General features: G+C 40.5%; 1 protein-coding gene across 1 annotated transcript in view; it reads left to right on the top strand.

Moving 5' to 3' along the window:
- The window catches only part of gpr137c (G protein-coupled receptor 137c), a 49,614-nt gene extending 42,083 nt beyond the window's left edge, over nt 1–7,531 (top strand). The window contains exon 7 of the mRNA XM_036593403.1: nt 5,863–7,531. Coding sequence (XP_036449296.1) covers nt 5,863–6,091 — 229 coding nt within the window. The 3' untranslated portion in view covers nt 6,092–7,531. The remainder of the gene's footprint in view (nt 1–5,862) is intronic.
- The last annotated feature ends 12,596 nt before the right edge of the window (nt 7,532–20,127 follow it).

The raw sequence follows: 20,127 nt of genomic DNA, 5'->3' as shown, positions 1-20,127 counted from the left end.
GCGAGCGAGTCCTCAATGAATGGGAGTGAATGGAGCTCAACGGCTAAAAACAAAAAGTTAAAAATAGTTTCTAATCACTGAACCAGAACTTTCCTTTAATTTTAGACAGTAAAAGGATGGATTTCACTGAAAAGCAAAGAAATCTCACCTGTATGTTTCCTTTTTACTACAGCAAACGGGTTTAGGGCAGCAGGACGCTAACATTACTGCTAGTGAGCGCTGATTGGTTGGCAAGGGGTGCAGCTCATTGGCTGTTCGCGTTCACTGACATCATGAACGTACATGAGGCGCCGTTTTAAACTTCTATAACTCGAGTTTAAAAGCTCTTAAAATATAACAGCAGTGTTAAAATGTTTTATGCTGCTCTGTGTTCTGGAAATGAATTAATTTTTTACATTAAAAATGTTTCAGCATTTATAAACTATGATATTGCTCGAATGTTCCATATCAACCCATTCATTTTGGGCTCGCTCCGGAGCGCCCTCTAGCGTTTGAGAAAACCGGAAGACATTACAGAGTGATGATTCTCCTCCCTACAAGTTCTCTGGCCATATGTCTATGGACACGACGAAAAAAACTTTTGACTCTGGACTGCCCTCTAGTGGATATATTGCTTAACAGCCACGCCAACGTAAAGGACGCATGGAAGCATGTGGGCAGTGACGCTTTTGTTGTTTAAAACTGGAATATTTATTTTCATACATGAAGGGAATATAGATGAGCCTTAACACTGATTCACACCTGGTATTAAAATGCACAGAGAGGTAGACACAAAGCTGGCCAGTGCTGTCTGCCCAAACATTAGTAAATCGAGTGGAATGTGTAAACAGCCGCACTTTCTAATATATCCGTCCATTTTTATGCGATCCTCCCTCAAATGCACATGCATGAGTGCAAGGAAATGCAAAACGCATTTCTCTCCATCATACAGCCCAAAAACTGCCCACAGTGTTTTAAAACTGCGTTTGAGGGGACAGAAAGATCGTAAATAACATGCAGACAGAAAGTGTCTGATTTGTGCTCAGCACATCAGGCCCACTGTAGCCATGTTTACATGCAGCCTAATAATCCATTAATAATCTGACTAATAGCTCAGCCCGCCCATGTAAACAGCTCAATCAGAATAGTCTAGTCAGATTGAGGCCATTCAGAATACAGTTTCTATCCGACTGATCGAGGTGGGTAATCCTGTAAATAATCCATTAAAAGAAGAATAATATCCGTGTAAACGCCTGTATCTGATTACGTTCCCTATCAGAAAGTTTAAGTCCGTTCTGATCATGTTCGTCACGGCATAGTGAAAGTTTATACCGTTCGACATGGCGGAGCAGAAACTGGTCTGCAGAGGAGACGAAGTTTATGCTCTGATCTTTAAAAGACGGCGGTGGGACGGACGTCCAGCTTGTGTCTCAGAACACGACGTCTTCCTCTCGGCCTTCTTTGATAAGGACATGTGAAGGACGTTTTCCTGAGTCTGACATCATTTTAAAGTAATTAAAAACACAAGCGCTGCTCACTGCTGCTCATCTCACTCTGACTGGACTCATGTGATGCTCGTTGTCACGGTAACGTCTACACTAAGTGGTTCTTTATGCATGCACGTGATGTTGGATCGGATTACTTGTAGTGAGCATGTAAACAGATTTTCCATCAGATTGTTGAGTAGAGTGAGAATAAACACCTCAGTCTTAATTTGTAATCGGAATATATTCAGTCAGATTGGAGAAAATCTTTGCATGTAAAAAGATTCAGTGTTTAAAATGAATAGAAAATGGATTTTACCTTATGAGGAGCAGAAGGTTACATTACTGATTAAAACTGTGTGTTTCAGATATGCATCCCTGTCCATATGAGTCAAATTAACATTCAGGTCTAAAGGTCCCTTGTTCTACATTTGTCTTGTGTTTAATTTTTTCCCCTCAAGGTCTACTTAGGACTTTTATGTAGGTGTGTCCACCAAAAATGGTCGTCGTTCATTATTACATGACCGTTTTCCGTCCTGTCTATTGAACTGGCTGCTTTTGTTACTGCACCTTTAAGACTGACGTAGGTAAATGAGCTCTGTTTTAAGCGTTATGGTCCCCTCAGTTGATGAGCAGCGCTCTGTCTGACTTCTTTTTGTCGTTTCAGCTTTTAAATGGTTGAGACGTCTGTCTCCAAAGGGGCTTATGAAGCATCAGAGCCATTAGAAAAGCACTGTGCAGCAGATCAGAGCACCACAGCATAAAGGAGTGATGCAAACCCCATTATGGCCTCATACAGCTCATTACAGCCTTTCACTACAACACGCTCGTCCGGCTTCGTGAAGCTACTCATGATCGCCTGAATAAACCGAATTTTATCTGTAATAAATCTAATCAGATTTTGCCTGTTAAACAGGTCCTGGAGGGTCAGAGTATCACATTAAGCGTCTACTTCTCTCTAATTTTAGTAAAGATTTGGGTGACTATTGACTTCTAGTGTTTGTTAGCTACATTAGCCTCATTGCTCCAGTTCTAAATTAAAGAAGCAAAGTTTGTACTCCAGACATGTCTTAGCTGATGGACTACATTTGAGGAAAGTGGAAGATTTAGAATTTTTTCACCTAACATTCCTTTAATCTAAATACTAAATACTGTGTCTGTATGCTGATTGATCTATAACAGATAATGGTTAATCTTATTTATTTAACCCAATTTTCTCCCCAATTCCACCCGCTAGACTCCCCCAATCACACGATACTATCAACGCTAGGAGTCCTATGAAGCGCCACCGCTTCTTTTCGAACTGCCGCTCATGCAACGTCACTGGACAGCTGAACGCGCTCGGAGGAAAGCGGCAAACCGCCAGATCTGTAACGTCAGCTAACAGACGCCTGCGCTGACGTGCATCACGTTAAGTGATGGGGGGGGGAAGGAGGGGCCATCCTACCCACCCAGAGAGAGCGAGGCCAGTTGTGCTCTCTTGGACTCCCGGCTACGGACGGCTGTAGCATCAGCAGGGATCGAACTCGCGATCTCCTGATGGCAGGGCCAACGCTTAGACGGTAGCGCCACTCGGGAGCCAATGGTTAATCTTATAATAATCACTATAATCTATGATCTTGTTTTAAAGTAGAGAAGCAGTAGTTTTTTACTGTGGATGGCATGAGCAGTCATGTTGATATGACGTTTATTGCTGAACTCAGAGCTCCTTGTTTCATTCCTTGTTGGCTACATTAGCGTCAGTGCAAAACTAAAGAAGCTCCAGTGAAAAGGTGAAGAAGCAAACTTCAGAGGCCAAACATGCCGTGGCGGACTACATTTGGGGGAAAATTTGTGAATTAAATAAATAAATTGAAATTAATTGCCAAGCTGTCACTTTAAATTAAAGAGAAAACTGAAGTGTTAAGGCTGTTAGGCACTGAATGTGACATGGGGGCAGTCGTGGGCTGGAGGTTAGGGAACCAGCCCTGTGACAGGAAGGTCATGGGTTCGATCCCCTGAGCCGACAGTACGTGGCTGAAGTGACCTTGAGCAAGGCACCTAACCCCCAACTGCTCTCCAGGCACTGTGGATAGGGCTGCCCACCGCTCTGGGCAAGTGTGTTCACTGCCCCCTAGTGTGTGTGTGCTCACTAGTGTGTATGTGGTGTTTCACTGCACAGATGGGTTAAAATGCGGAGGTGAAATTTCCCCGTTGTGGGACTAATAAGGGTCACTTAATCTTAATGAATCAATAGCATGAAAATGCAAACAAAAAAATATTTGGACACTTTTTTTTTTCCGCATCAAAACAGAAGCTAAAATTTTATGGGCTCTTCTGCAAAAGCTTGGATCTCCATAACTCAGTTAGAGCTCCTTTTGGAGATGCAGCTCCACACGAGACAAAGCACAAAACAAATGGGCCGAATGTGTTTAAGTGCTAATAAAGCAGAATTTGCTTCTCACAGAGTTAGCAAATAGTGACACTGGACTATTTTGGAAAAGTGAAAGGTGCACAGAGAGCTTCATCGCTTTATACAGAGCCTGAAACTTTGGCCCAATCACAGTTCACCCATCGCCCCACTGAGCCCTTACCCCTCCATTATGCACGTTCATGTCTAGGGGTAGGGGTAGAGAGTTATGAGGAGAAAAAGGCAAGTTGGCTGAACAAGAGACCAAAGAAAAATGATGATAACCACTGTATTATCTTAGTTTAATGTCATTTCACTGTATTGTGGGCCTTTTTTTCATAACAAGCATAAAAAAATTGCTAATAGTATGCTTATGTCTCAGTAGGTAGCTAGCTAAATGGTCCATTTAAGGTGGAACGAGAAAATTTGAATGTTCTTTAAAGGCATATGACGCCCTAAACGTAACTAAAGCCCAGCAGTGAGGAGCTGAACTTTACCCTCCTCTGCTGTCACTGCAAACTGGCAGGGTCGCCTACAGAGCAGCGCTGGTAGCTGTTAATGAAGTGATGCTCTTTTTATTTGAGGGTCTCATTTCAGAGGGAAGATTTCAACTACTACCCCTTGTAAGTCACTTCCCAGGGGCAAAGTGACACTCGAAAACGAGGGGTCGGGGTAAAAATAAGAAATGGGATTGGGACTTTTGAGTTCTTCCACATGTAACTCAGATGTTTGTGGCCCAGTTCGAGCTGCTTTTTGAGATCCTGATCCTTTCTAGTTCTGGTTGCTGGGACACAGTCAGTTCATCATCTTGGGTGTCATAACAACAAATCCAGACATGAACGTGATGGTCAGAGAGTTCATTTCATTGTTTGCAGTTCAACAGGAAGCAAATAATATCATGTTGCATTGTTATTTGAAAAATGTTTGGTGTGCAAGGTACCAAGGTACACACATGCGTTCGTATTAATTCACCGTTGTCTGAATAATGCCGGCCTTAAACCAAACGACCTTTCAAGCAATTTCACTGTCACAGACAAATTTCAAATGTCGGAATAAAATCATGACAGTCTTGCGAGTGCAACTCTGGCATCATCTTGATGGTTTAGTGTGAGGTGGTCAGGATGGCGGTCTTAGGTCAGTCTTTTTCTCATCTTGACGCTGCGACAAAATCAACCGTGTTTAATATTATCATAAGCTTTAAGTCTTGGCTCATGCAAATAGTGACGTGCCAGGAGCGCAAGAGAGAGAGAAAGAGAAAGTGAGAGCGAGAGAGGGACAGCGAGAGACAGACAGAGAGAGAGAGAGCGAGAGAAAGAGAGAGAGAGAGAGGGGCAAATCTGCTCCACTTTAATACACTGTTTTAAATAAACTGGCTGTTTTAACCTGTAGCAGTGATGTTTTCTGTTACAGTGGTTTCTTACTTTGTTTTTAATGGTTTAGTTCATAACACACAATCAACGATGCTGAATCGCTGCATGTTTTGTTGATGTGTAAATCTTTATGTTAAATTAAAACAGTAACTGCACATTTTACAGGTTAATTAAAAATCTGGGTGATGATCCACCAGAATATACAGCTCTACAGTGAACTGAGCTGAGCCCCAGATCTTTACATGCTCAGCCAGCCTATCTTCCCATCTGTACCACTATAGAGTGGAAGGAAAAGTGTTCATCTGCTTATATATTTCCACCAGGTGCATGATGGGGAATAATCTCAAAAATCTAGTTGCAGTCTTGTAAATAGTGACACTGCAAGATCACTAGTCTTTGCAAAATCATAGTCTGTGACTAAAACTCTGATATTGTGTTTAGGTGTGAGAGGTGTGTCAGACTTTAGTCTTTTCAGAGTCTTTTCAGAGTCTTTTCAGAGTCTTCTCGTGTATGTTTAGCATTAATCCCACAAAAATTCAGGCCTGGTGTCTAAAAGCCTTCAGTGTGGCTCTTTCTCTCTAACGCTAGCAGTAACCAAGCTTGCCTGCTTCCCCTCTGTTTTCCCTCGTCTCTTCCACAGTAGTGTGATTTCATCGACACCACAGATGGGCCCCAGTTGGTACGGCTCCATCCAGCGGACGGGCAGCCTCACTGGGGCGTCCCACCTGTTCAGCGGGCCCCAGACGTCCACCGCCCCTCTGCTCCTGGCCTACGGTAACATCCAAACCAGCCAGCACCACAACTACTACTCCACCCCCCAGGACTACTACTCCACCCCCCAGAGCCATTACGTCACCCCACAGATCTGAGCCTGACGCTGCATATCTATCTCTCTCCTTCTCTTCAGTCTGGATCCGAGTTTTACTCAGGCAGCGAGCAGGCCAGGCCGCTTTGAGGACCCCACAGGGACCGAATGACCATTTTTAGTGTGGTCACGCTCCTTCTATTCCAATTAATCCACCCACCCACTTCCCAGCCTCTATCCGAGCCAGCCAGCCAGCAGTAGCCATGGCAATGACTGCGGGAGGCTGCGATTCATTCAAAAGGGACCAGACAAGAAAAAGGGGTGGCGAGGAGGTCAGCTGGTGCTGCTTTTAACCCGTAATGTTCCTTGTTTTCAGTGTTTGCTACTTCCTTTCACATTTCTGTGATCATCCAACTGGTCCGAATGATAAAACGGACCAATCCTGATTGTTTTCTCCAAAGAGAGGCCCCCATCTTCTCCTGAGACAGCCCCCTTAACTTCTGTGGGCTCTGCACAGTGGATTGTAGCCCTCTGCACACAGACTCCCCTCTGTGAGTTGGGTGGTAATTTGCCTTATTTGCACTTAATAGAGGCCCATGTTTCATATTCAGATGAATATAGAGTGAAGAGAGGCCTGAATGTAGTGGTTGGTCTCAGATATTTTGGCCTAGGATGATTATTATTATTATTATTATTATTATTATTATTATTGTCCCCCTAAACTGGAGACTTAAAAACCCTGGAATGTTTCAGGGCCTCAGAGGTGCTTATGGTACTCAGTGACCTAATGTGCACTGAGACGCATGTGAAGTGTGGTATAAAAAGAAAAAAGGTCTCTCAGACTCCTGATTTTCCCTGGAACTGTGTGAAAGAGGAACGGCCACTTTTTTGCCAAAGAGCAAAGACGTGAGGAGTTGGCCTCGACTGTGCTTTTGACGAGATGCTGTCTGGACCTCCTACACAGAAGAATGGAGCGTCACACAGATGGAAAAGAAGAAAGACGGAGATGGGATGTTTTGGGAATGCTGCAGATTGGCCTATCCATGCTAAGCCCTCAAACGGCTACTGTTGCGAGGTTGGACAAGCTTTACAATTAATTGCCCTATTAATAATTGCGATTAACAATATAATTATCTTATTTTGTTGATTGTGTGCAACCATTAAAGTACAAGTAAAGTAGCCAAATTGGCTGGTTAGCTATCTCTCTTCCTAGCTGTCTGTACTTAGAAGCTCCCAATTGACAACAAACACAGCTCCAGCTCAAATAAGCAAACGTTACTCACCGCCGCCCTCTAAGGGTGATATTAACATCAAATAAGCAAACGTTACTCACTGCCGCCCTCTAAAGGTGATATTAACATCAAATAAGCAAACGTCACTCGCCGCCGCCCTCTAAGGGTGATATTAACATCAAATAAACAAACGTCACTCACTGCCGCCCTCTAAGGGTGATATTAACATCAAATAAACAAACGTTACTCACTGCCGCCCTCTAAAGGTGATATTAACATCAAATAAACAAACGTTACTCACCATCGCCCTCTAAGGGGGATATTAACATCAAATAAGCAAATGTTACTCACTGTTGCCCTCTAAAGGCGTCATTAACAAACATTAAATAAACGAACGTCGCTCAGCGCCGCCCTCTAAAGGCGTCATTAACAAACATTAAATAAACGAACGTCGCTCAGCGCCGCCCTTTAAAGTCATCATTAACAAACGTTAAATAAACAAATGTTTCTCACTGTTGCCCATTAAAGGCGTCGTTATCAAGCATCAAAGCAAACTCGCCACTGCCCTCAAAAGATGTTACAGCACCGAGTCAGCAGTTAGAACTGTTATTGTTTTTGTAAAACCCATGATGTATCTCAATAAATATGTCTTCTGCTTTCTGTTGTTTATATGTATTTGCTCAGCTACAGAAAATAATTGTAGTCAGCTTAAATAACTGTGATCAACTCAAATTATTGCAATCAGGGTGTTACGTAATCATTGTGGAAGGCCTCGTTTCCCATTTAAAACGCTTCACGACTGAGCTGGACTGTGTTGTTGTGGTAGCTAATCCAAACTGCAAAAAATTTGCCACCATTCTGTTGTTTGTTTGGTTACACGATGAAAAACTCCACCTAATCTACCCCAACTGTGTGATTTTTACATGAAAAAACAAATCAAATTTTGAAATTAATAGCACACTCAGTTTTTTCATAGCGCGATATAAACTTATATGCTAGTTCCTCATTAAGTTGAATGGAATTTTTGCCAACCTGGCAACAGCAGCTACAAAAGATCGTATCTGTGGACGAAGCACGGACGTCTGAAGTTGTGCGCCATTTCGTGGTCTGTGGAGCTTTGGGTCGAACTGTTTTGCTGTGTGTGAAAAAATGAATGGCTTCTTTGAACATCACAGCTATCGCACCATGCAGTAAACAAAAATGTTCCAAACCTGATTCTTTGGTTTTATCTTATGTACATTTTCTCCTCGGGTGTCACTGGGTCCTCTGAAGGTCATTTAGCAGTTGAAATACTATAATGATACATACATGCTACAAGCTAAGACGTGTGTACATTGTATGATGTCGCTTGAAACTAAGCCTACTATTAAACTTCAACACTGTTATATAACAGCTACTCGAACTGTAGCCTTAAACTGACAAAGCAACTTAACTATCACATGCACACTGGACTGCAGGCTGTCCCGTGCCTTGTTAGCACCCTCTATGCACCCTTACTGCGGACTAAACTGAGGCGACCTCTTACCTAATAGAGGTGAGTACCGGTCAGAGTGGACCGTTTTGTTTAGTGTTTACATGCCACACAGGAGGGTATTCAGATATGAGTTAGTATGAACTTGTTCATTAATTTAACTCATCATTGAGCTGCATTATGCTTGTAATCTGCATTGAGCCCTTGTAGTTAAGCAGTCCGTAGAGCCACGTTGCAAGAGTCTGTCCCAAATGCACATGTTAAAACCAAGCACACATGAGGTTTCTTGCCCTATAGGTTGTTGACATCACCAGAGTGTGGACTTTGAGGAGGGCTGCAGGACATTTCGGACTGAGCTGGGGCCTGCTGGTTTGTGTGGGGTATTTTGAAGAGGTTCCCAGTCTTATGAAGTCAGTTAATCCCTTAACAAGCCAGAATAGCTCTATTAGTTTGCGTTGAAGACCCTGTAGTTTCTGAATAATACGCCTTTGTATGAAATAAACCCGGAATGTTCAGGGATTAAGTGCTTGTGTTTAGCAATATTTGCATCTTTTTTGTTTTTTGCTACTCAAAGACCTTGTAATTCAGAGGATCTGGAGACATTCAGAGGAAAAATAAACATACAGCAAAATGTATTCGCTTTGGAACCCTTTTAGCAGCGATTTGTGAAAACACTGTTCATTTTTCACCATAGAGAAAACCAGCCTGACCCAAACTTCCTTATATGGTCATGACGCCGACTACAGTGACAGCATGACTTCAGTGGTCAGTTGGATTGAATGTTCATGTTGTGAAAGAGTGTGAATATGACGGCGAGTGTATGTTTTTAGTCCAGTATTAAGGTACTAACATCTCACTGCTTTTAGCGAGGGCTTCTTTACCTACTATATATTCAGTACGTGTGTATAGTTACTATCCTGTCAGTACTACAGTCTCTGTTGAAACTTAATTACTGGTATCAAGCTCGTCATTCATCACGGATGCCTAAAACTGTGCCATCATGTTTTTTTCTTAAGAATATTCTGATTCTGTTGCACAAAATGATGTATATAGGCAGGTGAGAGTTGAGTCTCCTAGGCTTCATGCCATCATTCCTATTTTTTTATTGTTCTTGATGAACCGAGATCAATCAAACTTTACTGCTTTGATGTCTAGAGTAGAGATGCAGAAAGCTGTGAGGAAACTGTGTGAAAACTGACAAATCTCTGTGCATTATGCATTTTACCTGAAAGCTTTTAGAAATGATAAACGGCCGGATTCCCCAGCCGCCCAACTGACTCGAATTCTAATCCATTACTGTGCTTATTGTCAAACCCCTTATTTTTTATGTTGTGTGATTTGTCTAAGATTTATTCTTGTTGGTTGCAAAATATCAACAATTATTTGGTGAACGCAATCATGATTTTATGTGTCGTCTCTTTAGAGTGGCACCCTCCCTTCACGAGGCCAATAGGCTAAAATGGGCCGTAGGCAGACTATTGGCTGCCTGCCTGCTTAGATTTTAACTTTTTTTGTTGTTTTCTTTGTTTTTTTCATTTTTATAATCATTTTTATGGATCCTGCAGGGTTTGTCACTGACATTTGATAAAAAAGATGGATGGTGCATTAGATTCGAATATGTTTAAAGGGGAATTCTACCAATTTTTCAAAATGTCTGCATAATTCTGTCGTTTAGATGTAGACAGTGATTCAGAATAGTTTGATATGAAGTGATTCACTGCAGAGGAACGTCTTGGACCTCTTTACAGTGGTGGTGATAGGAACCAGGGGTCATGTCTACAACACAAATACAGACATTTTATTTACTATCCGAAACCACCTACACGTGTCTTCTGGGTGTTATATGGAATGTTGATGATGGGAAAATAGTGATAAATCTGAAAAGAAAAAATTGAGGGGGCTTTTAGAGGTGGACGTCTGGTTCCTATCACCACCACTGTGAACAGTTCTGACTCTGTAAGTTTCTCTAGAACTGAGCGTTTCACACCAAACCACTCTGAACTTGTTTACATTTTATGCATTTCTGTATTGAAGTTTTGAGAATTTGGTGAAATTCCCCTTTACCCAGCCTGGGGTCGTGGAATCTCAGTCTGTCCCTGTTAGCAGATGTGTAGCATATGTGTGAAAAGCTTATCAACTCTGAAAGCAGGCGCGAGGAGGCAGCTATAATCACAGGCACAACTCATTTCATTGCCGTTTTTGGTTTTTCCAGGAACTGTTCTGTTCAGCATGAAAACCTGCTGTGATCAACATACAGACTGAAAGGTTGGACGGTTTGTATCTGTTGTTTTACCTGTTGTGCGTGTGGTTCGACTGTGTTTGCTTATATCAACTCTTTTCTCTCGCATAGAGCAAGTAAAGCCTTTATTATATATTTTTAAATGTTCTGTTTGTGGCCAATGAATGTAACATGTTTACCCATTTTCATAGTTCTTCATGCGAGCACTACCAAGAAAATGAAAAATAAAATTTTACTGCACTGTTTTTGAAAACTTTCCAAGATCATTTCTTCCTGCTTTCATAGCGTGCAATTCCGAGTGCAGTTGCTGGGAAACGCTCTCATGGCATCACGCTGAGGGTTGCAGCGGTTTAAACAGCGTCCTTTCAGGGTTTTTTATTTTTTATTTCTTTTATTTTTTAAACTAGGGCAGTGGAATATTGTGCTCCCTCAACTTTTCATTTCGTTTTGTCCTGAAAGGTAACCTACTCTTCAAACTGCCCTCAGGAATTGTTTTAAATAATTTTAGCAAGAAAACATAGTGTGATGTTATAAAATTCAGTAGGTAAAATGCAAATAAAAACATAAAGCAATTGTTTGTAAACTGTCATTTACAGGTATTTAATTGAAAAACGCACAAAGAAGAGATATTTAATGTTTTACTGTATCAACTTTAAATTAGTTTATTTACTGAATTTTCCATACTGAGTAAAAAATAAATAAATAAAAGTTATGGCACATTTCATATGTTGTATTAATGATGCATTAAAATGTACAGAAGTGTGTTCTATGTAGAGAATGTGTTAACCTATTTTCACTTCAACGGGGTGTTCAAACCTTTGCATATATATGACTGTATATGTGTGAAGTCCTGTCACAACTATTACATAATCACCTAAAAGCAATTATCTGCAATGATCACAATTATTTATGCTGACTGTAATCTTTTTTCACAGTCATATTATAACAAAATATAGTGTAATGCTATAAAATACATATTTAAATGACAAACTTTATTCAAAAGTTTGGACAGGAGGTAAAATGCAAATAAAAATATAAAGCAGTCATTAGTAAACTGTCTTTTACAGGTATATAATGGAAAACAGCACAAAAAAAGAGAAATTTTAATATTTTACCGTATCAACCTTATTGCTTTTTGCAAATATACACATTTGAAATTTGATGCCTGCAGCACATTCCAAAAAAGTTGGGAGAGAAGCAACGTAAGACTGGAAAGTTTGTGGAATGATCAAAAACAGCTGTTTTGGAAATTCCACAGGTAAACAGGTAATGGGTGATGCTACCATGACTGGATATGAAAGGAGCATCCATGAACGGCTCAGTTGCCACTTCGCACAAACTGCGAGCAAATAGTTCAACAGTTGAAGAATGTTTCTCAAAGCACAATTGCAAGGAATTTAGGGATTCACAATCTGGAGTCCATAACATTATTATAAGTTTCAGAGAACCTGGAGAAATCTCTCTGCATAAAGGACAAGACCGAAAACCAATACAGATGGTCTGTGACCTTCGATTCTATAGACGGCACTGCATTAAGAGCCCACATGCTCCTGTAATGAATATAACCACTTGGGAATAGTTCAGAAATCCCCTGTGTGTAAACACAGTTCATTGCTGCATGTACAAATGCAAGTTAAGACTCTACTACACAAAGCAGAAGCCAATGTCCAGAAACACCGCCCACTTCTCTGGGCTAGAGCTCGTCTGAGATGGACTGATGGAAAGTGTGTTGACGAGTCCACCTTTCAAATTGTTTGTGGAAATAATTGATGTCAGGCCAAAGAGGAAAAGGACCATCCTGATTGCTACCAGTGTAAAGTTCAAAAGCCAGTGTCTGGCATGGTATGGGGGTGTGTTAGTGAGTAACTCACACATATGTGAACGCATCATTAATGCTGCCTTCTAGACAACGTCTTTTTCAGTGACGTCCCTCTATGTTTCAGCAAGACACCAAGCCACATTCTGCACATGTTACAACAGTGTGGCTTTGTAGTAAGAGAGTACAGATGCAAGACTGGCCTGTTTGGCCTGTTGATGTCTGTTTTTATAGACATTTTTCCTGATGTCCCAACTTTTTGAATTGGGTTTGTAGACTTAAAACCCAACTCGCTTTTTTATTTGTATACTGTTTTGTCTTTTTGGCTCTTGGCCCCCCAAGACAAAAAGTAAAGGCACCCCTTGTTTGGACTCTTCAATCGATCATTTCAGACACCTATCGCTGCTGCCTGCTGTTCTCAGTTTCATTTATTTCTTTCATTTTCCGCGATGTATAGAAAGCTTTTCAATTTTTAAAGTCTAACTTACAATGTTTGAACAAGAAAACTGACCTACATCACTTCCAATCAGCAGTAGTGAAAGAAAAAGGGAAAAGGGAAATTCTTTTAGTCAAATAATGTTAAGTTCTGCACTTTTTAATGAACAATTTAGTTTATTTACTGAATTTCCTATATTGAGTAAAAAATGAAACAAAAGTTATGGCACATTTCATACACTGTATTTTGTTAAATTCATCTAATAATTATAAATTATGCTTTAGAATATGTTCTATGTAGAGGATGTTTATTTATTTTTACTTTTTTTATTTTCACAAAAAGTCATTTGTCCAGGGGTGTTCAAATGTTTGCATATGACTGTATTGGGACATCTACACATCATCCGCACTTATCCGCAATGATGGCAATTGTTTATGCTGACTGTAATCTTTTCTCATAGCCATACTATGTTGCAACAAGCAGAGTGTGAAATGAATGTGTTGAGACAAATCAGCGTAAATGCATTGCAACACATCATGGATCTTATGAAAACATCAGACGTCACCACTGTGAACAATTCTGACTCAGTAAGTTTCTCTAGAACAGAGCGTTTCACACCAAACCACTCTGAACGACTCTGCTTACATCTTTTTAATTATGTAGACATTGTGAATTAATTGAATTCTCATTTAGCAGCTAAGAATGTTAGAATTTCTAAAAAAATAAAAGAAATGTTTGGCAGGCAGTGTGATGTAACATAAGCCTTGCCTTAGCCAGGCTAAACACAAAGCTGTTCTCCCAGATGTGGATTGAGGTTAGTCTTGGCCCACATCATAATCTCAATGGTGATTGACCATGGAAAAATCCCTTTTTTGAATAGGCTTAGGCTTAATCTAGTTCAGAGGACCTGCCCCAAGTTGACACAGTTTGTTATGTAAAGTCAAACCACTGCAAAAGCCTGAAAAAATAGGTTGCATTGTACACTATCTGTCCAAAAGTATCCAGACCGCCAGTCTAATGAGTGGATTCAGCTGCTTTCAGTTGCAGTTACAAGCACAAAGCTTATCTCTATAGAAAAGCACTGACCAATAGAATAGGACACGCTAGAGCAGCCGCCCAAAGCCAAGCACGGGCTAGAGTCTATGTGTCAAACACAAGGCCTGTGGGCCGAGTCAGACCCATCACACAGTCCTATTCGGCCTGCAAAATTGTTTTAATTTTCTATTCTTAGCAGCCCGTTTCACCCTGAGATGCACTACAGTTCCCAGCATGCACTGCAACATAGTGTGCGTTTTGACCCCCTAACAACAACAATCTGTGGATCAGCGTTTACACAAAAAGATACGATGTCTGGTGTTTAGTTTAAGTAAATAGGCAGTTTTAAGAAATCTACCTAAAACAATTTATTTTTGTTTAGAATTATTTTCGAATAAGTATCAGACACAGCAGTGCTGCTGGAGTTTGTAAACACTGCGTCCACTCACTGTCCACTCTATTAGACACTCCTACCTTGTCGGTCCACCTTGTAGATGTCAAGTCAGAGACGATCATCTGCTGCTGCACAGTTTGTGTTGGTCATCCTCTAGTCCTTCATCAGTGGTCACAGGACGCTGCCCACAGGACGCTGTTGGCTGGATCTTTTTGGTTGGTGGACTATTCTCAGTCCAGCAGTGACACTGAGGTGTTTAAAAACTCCAGCAGCACTGCTGTGTCTGATCCACTCAGACCAGCACAACACACATTAACACACCACCACCACCACGTCAGTGTTGCTGCAGTGCTGAGAATGATCCACCACCCAAATAGTACCTGCTCTGTGAGGGTCCATGGGGGTCCTGACCACTGAAGAACAGGGTAAAAGGGGGCTAACAAAGTATCAGAGAAACAGATGGACTACAGTCTGTAACTGTAGAACTACAAAGTGCACCTATATAGTAAGTGGAGCTGATAAAACGGACGATGAGCATGAAAACAAGGACAGTTTAACAGTTGAGTTTTCACCTTTTTTAAGCTGCATGTTACCAGAACAATTTGTTTTATTTAGCTAGCTGGGTAAATCTGCCAGCATGGATAGGTGGCTCATTCAAAATAGGGTGAAGTAATTGTATTCCTTTTGCTATAAAACCCCTCAGAACTGATCATCCAACGTTTTTACATTTACAGCATTTGGCAGACGCTCTTATCCAGAGTGACTTACAGTTTGATCATTTTACACAGGGAGGTGAAGGTGGTGTTGGGAGTCTTGCCCAAGGACTCTTATTGGTATAGTGTAGGGTGCTTACTCACACAGGGGATTGAACCCCAGTCTACAGAAGGCAGAGGTGTTACCCACTACACTATACCAACGATCAGTACCTCACTAATGCTCAATCAAATCCTCACAGCAACGTTCCAACATCTAGTGTAAAGCCTTTACAGAAGAGTAGAGGCTGTTACTGCAGCACATACTCACTATTAATACCCTTCATTTTGGAAGAAACGCTGGCCAGCAAACTTTCACACACATAGTATGTGAAGCTGAATCAGTCTAGAGCAGATCTTTCACCCGGTTCAGTGAGGGTTAAGTGTCTCCCATTCAGAATACCAGCGTCCACATCTCACAAACAAACAGCTCTGTCCAAGCAGCCTAATTGTGTTTTTGTTTCTTGGCTGAACTCGCGGCCACAACTCAATTTGTCAAGGTTAAATCAGATCCCGATGCGGACAGAAGGCCCTCTTAAACTCGAGCCAGGTTCTCAGCAGCGACAGCATTGGTTGTTTCTAATTCCGCATTCTGGATTAATCATGGAATTCGGGTTGAGTTTTGACGTAAACAGAGATGCCATTTAAACCAAGTCCAACTGCTGTACAAACACCCACTCACAGCACTCAGGCTGGGTTTTAACTCATTTTACTGAAGAACCCAAACAAGGCATTTACAGGAAGGGAGTTACAGTTGTGGGGAAAAGAAAAATGAATGAAGACGGATTCTGCTAAACTGTGAAACATTCACTGACAAGCTACAAACCTGCAGTAGAGCAAGTTGAAGTGTCTTACAGTTGGCCTATCCAGGCTCCGCCCACACATGCATTCTTACTGTTGCTAAGTTGGACAAGCTTTACAGAAAGCTGGTATAAATCCCTTTCAACTTGATGAAAAACTGTGGCACACAGTTTACACCGATCAGGCATGACATTCTGACCACCTCCTTGTTTCTACGCTCATTGTCCATTTTATCAGCTCCACTTACTATATAGGTGCACTTTGTAGTTCTACAGTTACAGACTGTAGTCCATCTGTTTCTCTGCATACTTTGTTAGCCCCCTTTTACCCTGTTCTTCAGTGGTCAGGACCCCCATGGACCCTCACAGAGCAGGTACTATTTGGGTGGTGGATCATTCTCAGCACTGCAGTAACACTGACGTGGTGGTGGTGGTGTGTTAGTGTGTGTTGTGCTGGTCTGAGTGGATCAGACACAGCAGTGCTGCTGGAGTTTTAAACACCTCAGTGTCACTGCTGGACTGAGAATAGTCCACCAACCAAAAATATCCAGCCAACAGCGTCCTGTGGGCAGCGTCCTGTGACCACTGATGAAGGACTAGAGGATGACCAACACAAACTGTGCAGCAGCAGATGAGCTATCGTCTCTGACTTTACATCTACAAGGTGGACTGACAAGGTAGGAGTGTCTAATAGAGTGGACAGTGAGTGGATACAGTGTTTAAAACTCCACTCAGACCAGCACAACACACACTAACACACCATCACCACCACGTCAGTGTTACTGCAGTGCTGAGAATGATCCACCACCCAAATAGTACCTGCTCTGTGAGGGTCCATGGGGGTCCTGACCACTGAAGAACAGGGTAAAAGGGGGCTAACAAAGTATCAGAGAAACAGATGGACTACAGTCTGTAACTGTAGAACTACAAAGTGCACCTATATAGTAAGTGGAGCTGATAAAATGGACAATGAGCGTAGAAAACAAGAAGGTGGTCAGAATGTTATGCCTGATTGGTGTACATGACTATAAGAATTTTAGGGGTGTAACGATTCACAAAATGTAGAACTCAATTCAATATGATACAGTGGTGTTTTGATTCTATACATTTTTTGATACAGCAAAAATATGCAAGGGCTGAAGGTGCCTTATGTTAATATGCTGATGTTTCCAATAAGCTGTGCTTTATAGAGTCTCAATCTAATGCTCCAGCCACAAGCTAACATGCTAATACAGTATGTGATACAAGTTAATGCAATACGATGCACTGTACTGTTACATGCCTACTATGTTTAGAGTGTTATTAACTTCAAATGATATTTATTTGTATGTGCTCTGTTAGATCAAGTGTAGTTTTGTTACAGAATTGTGCTCATGGTAGCATCGTGGCTAATTCTGTCATTTCAAACCTGCCTAGTTTCATTTGGCTACACCAGCACAGTCAACTCAGCAGCGTAGCATTTTAAACTCAACATTATGTAGTGCCTCTAAAAAAATGGCTTAAGTTTGAATAACCGACTCTAAATGTAGGTATTGTGATATAAACTGAGTCCGTTCTACAGTTTCTCATTAGGCTGAATGAATAACCGACTCTAAATGTAAGTATTGCGATATAAACTGAGTCTGTTCTACAGTTTCTCATTAGGTTGAATGAATAACCGACTCTAAATGTAGGTATTGTGATATAAACTGAGTCTGTTCTACAGTTTCTCATTAGGCTAAATGAATAACCGACTCTAAATGTAGGTATTGTGATATAAACTCAGTCTGTTCTACAGTTTCTCATTAGGCTGAATGAATAACCGACTCTAAATGTAGGTATTGTGATATAAACTCAGTCTGTTCTACAGTTTCTCATTAGGCTGAATGAATAACTGACTCTAAATGTAGGTATTGTGATATAAACTCAGTCTGTTCTACAGTTTCTCATTAGGCTGAATGAATAACCGACTCTAAATGTAGGTATTGTGATATAAACTCAGTCTGTTCTACAGTTTCTCATTAGGCTGAATGAATAACTGACTCTAAATGTAGGTATTGTGATATAAACTCAGTCCGTTCTACAGTTTCTCATTAGGCTGAATGAATAACCGACTCTAAATGTAGGTATTGTGATATAAACTGAGTCTGTTCTACAGTTTCTCATTAGGCTGAATGAATAACCGACTCTAAATGTAGGTATTGTGATATAAACTCAGTCCGTTCTACAGTTTCTCATTAGGCTGAATGAATAACCGACTCTAAATGTAGGTATTGTGATATAAACTGAGTCTGTTCTACAGTTTCTCATTAGGCTGAATGAATAACCGACTCTAAATGTAGGTATTGTGATATAAACTCAGTCCGTTCTACAGTTTCTCATTAGGTCGAATGAATAACCGACTCTAAATGTAGGTATTGTGATATAAACTGAGTCTGTTCTACAGTTTCTCATTAGGTCGAATGAATAACCGACTCTAAATGTAGGTATTGTGATATAAACTGAGTCTGTTCTACAGTTTCTCATTAGGCTGAATGAATAACCGACTCTAAATGTAGGTATTGTGATATAAACTCAGTCTGTTCTACAGTTTCTCATTGGGTTGAATGGCTTTTTATTTTTATTTAGCAACAGAATTTTCATAACTAGCAACAGTAGCTATGAAACAAGACAGAAGTGGGCGGAGCATGAGTAAGCCGACTGGCTATACTGATTTCATAGGTTATATTGATACCCTGAGAAATTTTCATCCAATTCCTTCTTGCTGTTTTTCCATTGTGCAATTCAGGTATGAGTTATTTCTTTATCCCTTCTTCCTTTTCTTTTCTTTGTGGAAATACGTTTGTTATGGAATGTAAACGTTTCTGAAGTGTCAAAATGTACTTTTTCACTCCACAGTCCACTCAGTCCACACATGGGAACTAAGCTGCAACACTAGCCAGTTTAGAATTCATTGTTTTTGTGATGCCATGTGCATTTCATGATTAACACATTTACATATATCATATTCAGCCTACAGTAGTTTAGCCCCGCCCACTCACACCAATGTTATAAGGAGTGTTTCAGCTCAGACTGTACGGAAGTCCAGAGAGGCCATGAGGTGGTTAATTTTGTGGATTGTTATCTTGAGATAACGAGTTAGTGATCTTGTTATCTCAAAATAACAAAGTTGTTATCTTGAGATAACAAGTTAAATAAAATTGTTGTCTTGAGATGAGTTAAATATCTTGTGATCTCAATATAACAAAGTTGTTTTAAGATAACGAGTTAATTATCTTGTGATCAAGATAAAGTTATCTTGAGATAAAATATACTGTGATCAAGATAAAGTTGTTGTCTTGGGATAGCAAGTTAATTATCTTGTGATCAAGATAAAGTTATCTCAAAATGAGTTAAATTACTTGTGGTCTCAATATAACAAAGTTGTTTTAAGATAATGAGTTAATTATCTTGTGATCAAGACAAAGTTGTTATCTTGAGATAACGAGTTCAATATCTTGTGATCTCAAAATAACCAAATTGTTGTCTTTAGATAATTATCTTGTGATCTCAATATAACAAAGTTGTTTTAAGATGAGTTAATTATCTTGTTATCTCAAGATAAAGTTGTTATCTTGAGATCACAAGATAATTAACTTGTCACAAGTTATCTCAAGATAACCCAGAAAATTATAGCATCAGCTTTGGCCTCTCTGGCCTTCTAAACAGACTGCTTTTTGAATGAAGCATAACACAGAACAGCCAATCAGAACAGAGATAATTTACATATATCTGTCTTAAAGCCAGGGATAAGGAGAGGTTGGAAATAGGTCACATAAAATTAATGATGACTGTTTTTGGTACAAAACAACACACAAATGTCATAAATTGACCTCAAGGGGAAAAACAAAACACTCGAAATTATAAGACGTGGACCCTTTAGACCTCCTAATGAAGTACACTGAGA

This window comes from Colossoma macropomum, unplaced genomic scaffold, assembly GCF_904425465.1.
Source record: "Colossoma macropomum unplaced genomic scaffold, Colossoma_macropomum, whole genome shotgun sequence".
NCBI lineage: Eukaryota > Metazoa > Chordata > Actinopteri > Characiformes > Serrasalmidae > Colossoma > Colossoma macropomum.
This window is presented reverse-complemented; position numbering and strand designations above follow the sequence as displayed.